This window comes from Copadichromis virginalis, linkage group LG2 (assembly GCF_057382275.1).
Source record: "Copadichromis virginalis isolate Kocher_CV1m ecotype Utaka linkage group LG2, C_Virginalis_male_GT1.1, whole genome shotgun sequence".
Taxonomy (NCBI): Eukaryota; Metazoa; Chordata; class Actinopteri; order Cichliformes; family Cichlidae; genus Copadichromis; species Copadichromis virginalis.
In genome coordinates, this window is record NC_140619.1 from 14413567 (window position 1) to 14421528 (window position 7962).

The 7962-nt window shown below is 46.9% G+C and overlaps 1 protein-coding gene across 2 annotated transcripts; it reads right to left on the minus strand.

The window, feature by feature from the left end:
- Positions 1–402: 402 nt before the first annotated feature.
- On the minus strand, positions 403–7145 carry lman2 (lectin, mannose-binding 2). Of its 2 annotated transcripts, none has more exons than XM_085471863.1 (8): positions 6762–7145; positions 4777–4895; positions 4521–4638; positions 3837–3916; positions 2676–2837; positions 2460–2574; positions 2253–2372; positions 403–2086 (listed from the first exon to the last, which is right to left on the minus strand). In XM_085471863.1, the coding sequence occupies exons 1-8, from the start codon at positions 6895–6897 to the stop codon at positions 1926–1928; spliced, it is 1011 nt and encodes a 336-aa protein (XP_085327989.1). In that variant the 5' UTR covers positions 6898–7145; the 3' UTR covers positions 403–1925. The 2 variants fall into 2 exon arrangements, with proteins under 2 accessions (XP_085327989.1, XP_085327983.1); XM_085471857.1 differs by lacking the exon at positions 3837–3916 and adding an exon at positions 3982–4064 and having other exon boundaries at positions 6762–7142.
- Positions 7146–7962: the final 817 nt, after the last annotated feature.

Genomic DNA, 7962 nt, shown 5'->3' on the forward strand with positions numbered 1-7962 from the left:
CACTGTGTGAGAGCTGAGCAGCGAAAGGAAATCAAGTGAGGAGCCGGCTCTCGCTCAATGGGAGTCGACTCTTCCGATTCACTACAAGCACTCTCTAAGCACGGCTCAGAGCTGATGCTTATGCGCATGACACATTATCGGACGTTACGTTGTGTGTCATGGATACTGTTGACTCCAAATCTCCACGATGTCGATCTGAGACAGCAAGACAGAGACAAGACCGAGGGATCCGAGACCAAGACCACGTAAAAGTGGTCTGGAGACATCCAACTCTAGTGAGCAGGATCAGAGGGTCTGAGCATGTGCGGAGGAGAGAGGGTGGAGCTGCAGGCAGGGGGATGCTTTACTATCAGCAGAGTGTAAAGTAATGATGTCATAGACGTGGAATAATCACAAACAGTCTCACGGTTAATTTTTTTTATTTCAGTATATTATTTGTGACGAGAGGAGAGTTTACTGTCTCTGCAGAAAAACCAAATCAATAAAAACGCTTTGAATGAAAGATGACAGAAAAACGTGAGCAAAGCAAAAACCCAAACGAACAAAAAGGAGAAAATAAGAAATGATCAGTTATTATTCACACTTGTTCTCCGAGCATGATTCAAACACCCCGTCACATAAACTGAAGACAGAAGGCCGTACTCTATGTGAACTCTGACAATGGCTGCTCTCCACAAACACATAAACAGCTTTAATGTTTCTAATGTTTCAACTCGCTGTGAACTTTACCGTCTGTTTCCAGGACGATGTCTACTTCAGTTAAAACAGGAAGTGACCGCACTATCCCTCCGAGCTGCTCGCCGTCCCCTTAAAGTTTGTACAGCCTGACGTGTTTATGTCATGAGCGATGAGCAGAGTCCAGTAAATATTTTATTCTTAGGCAAGCTTATCAGTTTCCTCTGACGTTAAACTAAACCGTCAGCTAACCATCAGAACGAAGCTTCACAGACGCCATCGAGTAAACCAGGGGGCGTCGACAGGCTGGAGACTGATCAGAGCAGAGCAGAGACAGACAGACACACACAAAGTTGTTCTCTGAAATAAAAAAAAAAAAAACACTTTCAGGAAATCCTGGATTGAACTGAATGATTCTGATTGGATGGATAAAACAACGACGAATCAAATCGATCAGGCCGCGGCCAAAGAGTCCCTTCTATTCCCTCATGAGTCTCTAACTTCCTGAAGGCTGCAGGCACAACCAGAGCCGCTGAATCCCACCAGCACTAAGGAAAGGAGCTTCTAAGCGTCCTTTATCACCTCCTTCGGCAGAGGAGACCTAGGAGACGACTACAAGGCTGATACGTGTCTGCGGCAGAACATAACACGAGAAACTGACCCTAACATAACGGACGTGATGTGGATGTGTGTAAGATGATCCTCTCGTCTCCACGGCAGACCCACGTTAACACCATCCACCATCGCTGTGAAGCAGGCTGAGTGGGAGCGGTCAGACTCGTCACGTTTAACGTCCAGCAAAACCAAACAAATGAGGGATGTCTGAACTGTTGGACCGCAGCCCGAGGCTCCGACTATAATCTGAAGCCTTCCCGTTGGCTGTGATGACTTCTTTACACGAGTTTGTTCCTCACATGTCGGCACTAAACCAGCACCAGCTCTCCTCTGTAATAAGAAACCATCTTCATGGATCAAAGCCACGTTCACGTTCTCTGCAGCAGAACACACCTGATCAACAAAAAGCAGGCGTAACACTCTCTTTAAGAAAACCCCCCCAAAAGTTTGTCAATGAAAGGAAATCGAACCCTGCAATCATCACCTCCCCCCCGCAGTGCTTCACAGATACAAACATTCAGACCATCTGTAGAAAACAAATTCACATTAAGTGCTCAATCCATGATCAGGAAACAGTTTATTCCTCTCCAGTAAGAACACCAGTCTCGTCCTCCTCTGCTGCCTCCTCCTCCTCCTCAGTAAAACCTTTTGTTCCTCTCCTGTCTCCTCTGAAAAACCACAGCTCCCACCACGGCGCACACCACGATCCCCAGCAGGGCACAGAGCAGCAGCAGGAACACCTTCCAGCCGGTGAGAGGCGTGCCGCGGAAGTTTCCGGTGGGATCATCGATGTTGTCTGAGAAGCAGGAAGAACATCCACCATCAGTTTACTCCATCTGGTTTTAACTGTGCTTTTAACTGGAATATTTTAAAAGTCTGAGAAACATCCCTCCCACTTGTAGCCCTGCTGAAACACTCTGAAGCACTTTATTCTAAATAAAGTTTTGGGTATTTGAATCTACCTTTAGGGGATTTGAGGAGGCTGACGCTGGGCTCGATCTTCGTCCAGTCCAGGTTCTCCTCTTCAGCCGTGTGTTCCACCATCAGCTGGTAGAGCTTCATGGAGATGATGTCATGGTTATCTGTGAAGAGTCGGTGAAAACACTTCGAGGTTTAAGAATGCGATTTTAACAATCAGTATTCCTCCTTCGCCGGCAGCTCAGACCTACCCGACAGGTCGCCCGTAGCTGCCGAAGCCCCAAAGAAATATCCCGTGGGAAGACGAACTCCGCCGATGTCGATGCACTCCTTCCACTCGTTCTTGTCGTCCACGTCTACCATCACCTGCCGGGTTACAGAGGGGAGGCAGGACCAAAGGTAAAAACACTGCAAACGCTCCACCTCAAACTGCAGTCGCAGCAGAAACCGAAGGTGCGGCCACTTACCGTCAGTCGCCCTTTGGAGTAGCGGATGGCGAGGTACGTGTCGTGATCACGGTTCCTGATCTCGGCAGAGCAGCCTCCCAGCTCAGACGAGCGGCCGTCTTTCCCGTGGTCGTAACTCACAGAGCCGTTGTTCACCATGGCTGAAATGTACGGGAAAGAGCGCTGGCGGCGGACAGGAAATGATCAGTACACGAGTCCTACACAGGCGTTACACGCTTCGACAAGACCAACAAATACATCACATAAAAACAAAACATGTCCACATGACACATTTGAGGTAATCGGCACAAATCGCGATGGCGGTTGGTTGCGGTTACAGTGATGTTCACTTCCTGCTGAGCGTTTGAGCTCTGACGAGGGTAAAGGTCTCATTAAACACTCGAGTGCTTTTTCTCTCCTTGCCTCGAGGCCCGAGTTGCCCACTAAGGGCATTCCCAACATTAGCTCTGAAAGCTGTTCAGATTAGGGTTGCGTTCTGTGTCGTCTTCCTGCTTCTTCTGCGTTCATTTTGACCCCACACAAGCAGTTTCTTTTTTATTGCTCCCTCTGTGAAGCATTTCATGACTGTTTTTTAAAAATCAGAGAAAGATTTCAAACACTGACCGGGCTGCAAAGCTCAGATTGTTATCGATTTGGTCTGATCAATACACACACACACACACTGTCTAAAACATCAGTATTAGCATCGTAATCCAGTCCAATTTAAGATATATCAAAGACATTTAGTTCTAAAAATGTAATTTACTGTATTTCAGACATTTGCAGACTCTCTATGGCTGTTAACTGTATTTCTATTTAAACCGGGGCCTTTTCTATGTGAGGGACACAGAACAGCGATAAGGTGACACAACAACAAACAAATATTCTGTCACTGACGCTGAAGTGGACCTTTTCTGCTTCTCCTTATGTCCTGTCATATCTTCTTTTCAATATTAAAACATGAACAGAGTTCCTAACGATAAGGTCGGTGTATGCACAAGTAATCCCGTGTGATGTCATAGAGGGGAGATGTCATTATAGCCCCACCCCACCCCGGCCAATCAGACTTGAAAAGGAGGACGGCAAATAGGTCTACTTCAACAGGCCTGCAGCGTTTCACAACGAGGAGACAGACTGTGCACTGAGACAGCATGCTGACGGGGAAAACCTGCAGCCACTCACATCTGTCGCATCATCGTTAGAGTAAGTATCTATAAAGACGGCAAGCCCGTGGAAGACGGCGCTGTTGGAAAACACGGGCCCTGCAAAGAAACAAGCTGGTCAGTCACTTCGGCACACATGCACGCACACACACACACACACTTACATCCATCCCATGGAGGTCATTGCGGAAGGTATCCAAAAAAATAGCCAGGCCAAGAAACTGATCCTGGTTTCCAAACACAGGGCCTAGGATGGAGGCAGAGATGAGGCGAGACGTGAGCGAGACACTATGTGAGGTCAGCAGTGATGAGATGACAGACACGTATGGAGTGACACACACACACAGGTTTGGATTTACAGCTGTCCTTCTGAGCTGCAACACTTTACATGCTTTTTCCTCCTGACCATGAAGCGGTTAACCGGCGAGAAGGGGCCCGCAGTACCTCAGCCTCACAGAGCTGCATGTAGGGATACGTTTACTCACCGCGAACACGCCGCAAAGCCCGACTCGAACGACTATGCTGGGTTATGTCGTATACAAAGAGAAAGAGCTCCACTTTCAGGGAGGTTAGGCTGCTCAGTATCTACACTTTGCCTTCTTAGGCCTCAGTTTGGTTGCAGCAGAGAATTCTGGGTAAATCCAAACTCTATATGAAGCTCCTTCACACCAGCCGGACCTTCGCAGCGAAGACCCGGTGTTACCTGAGTGCAGCCTGTCCTTCGTGTACCAGAGAGCGATGCCGTCACCGTGGAGATTCTTCTTCCCCGAGCCGTGGATTTTAAACTGCACGTGCATCTCCCAGTCCTTCAGGTAACAAGGCTAACACAGAGACGAGCCGAGGGTTAGACGCTACTGAGTCGAAGCCTATACACTCCTCGTCTCAGCGAGGAGGCTTCAGCCACAGAGAGGGGACATTTTTAACTTTAAATGATTCTCTGTGATCGCGCCTCGCCTCACCACGGTGTTCCAGATGGATCCCTGCTTGCTCCTCTCATCTGGAGTCAGGCGGACGTACGAGCTCGTCACCAAAGTGCTTCCGGAGAAATCCCACTGGCTGGATGGGCTGCTGCCGACACCTGCGGGAAAAACAGGCAAACGCTCAGACACACATGAGCAGGTTAAGCACACAGACTCGCTGCTGTGTCAATACCGTCACACCCGTTTCACACTCAGCAAACATTCACACCTTCTAAAGCTCACTAATAATGTGGCTACACTACACATACCAGCGTGGCTACACTCTTGGATTAAGATGTAATCATAATGTTGTTAAACTTGCATAATGACATTAAAGAGTGTTCAATCTAATCTGGAGGACTCACACCGAGGCACTTTTAAAGCTTCTTTTGAACTCTGTGAGCCACTTACACCATGTGTGAATTTTTTACTCCCATGGTTTGACTCCTGGTTGAACTCTGTAATCAGACATCCTTACACGCTCAACAGGGAGGGTGGAGCTGATTTTGTAGAAGAACTAACTAACATGCGCCTGGTAAACTTGGAAAGGAAAATCAACTGTTTGCTGATGATATGCAGAATTATTTATTTATTTAATCAATCGGTTGCAGCATCACTGCCTGCAGGAGGCGCTGTAGGGGTCAGCTGTAACATGTCTGACTCATGTTAGAGCACTTCATGGGCTCTGGAATCTGTCACCTGAAGGGCAGCTGTGCGCTGAAGCAGTATGATCAGGAGGAACAGCCCGATCTGTCACTGGACCGGTTTGCTAAAATGGTGTGTCTGTGCTGAACACCATGTTTAAACATGTCCGTAAGTGCATGTGGCACCAGGGCGCCCTACGTTGCAGGTCTGTGATTGATTCTGTAATCGTATCACCAGATCTGGGGCGTATGTTCTGGACACTTGGCTGAAGGAAGGAGCTGACCTGTCACCTGATCACTGCCTGGTGCTGAGTTGGATCAGGTGGTGGGGGAGGATGCTCATACCCATATACATAGTCAGGGTGTGCTGTGAGCATCTGGCAGAGGTCCTGGTCCTCAGGATGTACAATTCCCAGCGCCAGCAGAACCTCAACAGCATTCTGAAGGACAGCGAGTCTGAGTGGACCATGTTCCTCTCGTACATTGCTGAGGCAGCTGACAGATACTGGCAGGCCAAATGAAGCGTGGCTGCAGGAAAGCCGCTGAAGCAAAAACTCAGATGTGGAGGGAGATCAGCATGAAGCAGCTCTGACAAGCAGTTCGGTGTCTCCTGCTTCTTATAAAGGACACTGCTACTCTGAGCACTCAAAGCACCTGTCATCTTACACCTGCCCACCAGAAGATCGATCCTGCCTGAGAATAAATCTGCACATGAACCTGAGTGACCACAGACTGGTGTGTGTGTGTGAGTGTGTGTGAGAGAGAGATACTGTACACACGTGAACATGCTCAGATCCAGTAAATATCAGCAGACTTTCTTCAGTGAAGTCCGAATTATTCGATTAAAAGCAGCCTCAGACATGCAGAACGATTTTAGTATTCACCGAGACGATCTTCGATTTATTCCCGTTTCTGTGAATATTAATATTTTCATGCGATGAAGCAGACATGCTAGGATATGTCTCGCAGTGCGCCATTACACAAATATGTAGGACTGATTTTCTTCACTTGCGCAAATCTCTAACCTTAGCGATGCGAAGAAACTAGTTCATGCTGACTGCAGCCTATCACTTAATAATCTGTGTGTAGCTTCCTGATACAAGTGAGTCATATTTGGTGTGTTTTCCTGTCAGGAACTATCGATCTTCCAGCTCCCCACCAGCGAATGTTTTGGGGCTTTTAACCCCGCAGGAGGACACTCTGCCACACGGTCTTTAAAAGCCCGTAAACATTCAGTGTAAGATGAGTGTACATGCAGGCGGCTCGGAGCCTCCGCTGGGCCCGAGAAGCCGCGGAGACGTCCCCGAGTCTGCGGGTTAGCTCCCGGGCTAACGCCCCTACCTTGGTACGGCTTCGTTAACGAGTGCTCCCGCTTCAGGTGCTCCGCGTTTCCGTCCGTGATGTCACAGCAGACCAGAGAGAGCTCCAGCAGCACGAAGAGCAACGCTGAGCCCCGAAACGCTCTGCAGCCTCCCATTTTACCCGAACAGCACCGAGAGAAACTCTCACCGCCAAGCTTCTTCCTCTAAACGCCATAAACTGGTCCGTCCGCTGTTCTCATCCGGACTGAAACAACAAAATGCCACATTTATAATCACCCCGACGATTGTTCGGCGTCATTCTCCATCCTTTGAAATTTGCACTCATTAAATATAAAACCAAACAGGTACAAAGGCTTTGATTGGTGAGATACAATAAAATATAATGACGAAGATGAAACGTTAAGCTGTCCGCGTTCCCATACGGAAGGCTTTTGTAGACGGTAAAGATTTTGCTAGCCAATCAGAAACGAGCACATCGCAATTTAAGCCAATCAGCGATGACGTTGTTTTTCTATTACTCGTACACTAGATGGAGACAGACTGCCGGAATTTAATTACAGACTACGGTCATGTGAAGGTTTGTATTCTTCAGTCAGGCTGAAAACAATGACGATTTTAGCTTTACAGAGAAGAACAGAGTTGTAGTTTTAGTGCGTTTCCATTACACTCTGTCAAACCACTGGTTGTAATTAACAATATCAGTCAATCTGGAATAAGTTTCCCCCTGTGCCCCTCATGGAAACTTTACTCTATAAGATAAGATAAGATAAGATAAGATAAGATAAGATAAGATAAGATAAGATAAGATAACCTTTATTAGTCCCACACGTGGGAAATTTGTTTTGTCACAGCAGGAGTGGACAGTGCAAAAGTTATGAGGCAAAAATTAGAATACAATAAGAATAAATACAGTACACAACTGTACAGAATAGAATAAAATAATATACTATATACAGTAGAATAAAATAAAATAAATATACAATAAGATAAAAATAGAATACAAATACAAATACTATATACAACTGAGTAAAAATACAACGATGACAGAAAGGATTATTGCACTTAGTATTATTGCATATGTATGGATGTGTGTGCTTGATCAGTTAAAGTCTTTATTATGGAGTCTGACAGCAGTGGGGAGGAAAGACCTGCGAAATCTCTCCATCCCACACCGTGGGTGCCGCAGTCTCTCTAAGTATAATGTATTTAATGAAACCATG

Bases quoted from the DNA above. Each gene is read 5' to 3' on its own strand.
- lman2 (XM_085471857.1), bottom strand. From the start codon at position 6,897: ATGGGAGGCTGCAGAGCGTTTCGGGGCTCAGCGTTGCTCTTCGTGCTG. The intron at 4,896-6,761 runs GTAGGGGCGTTA...TTTTTCCCGCAG, and splicing joins GTTAACGAAGCCGTACCAAG to GTGTCGGCAGCAGCCCATCC. The intron at 2,838-3,981 runs GTAAGTGTGTGT...GTCCGCCGCCAG, and splicing joins ATGACCTCCATGGGATGGAT to CGCTCTTTCCCGTACATTTC.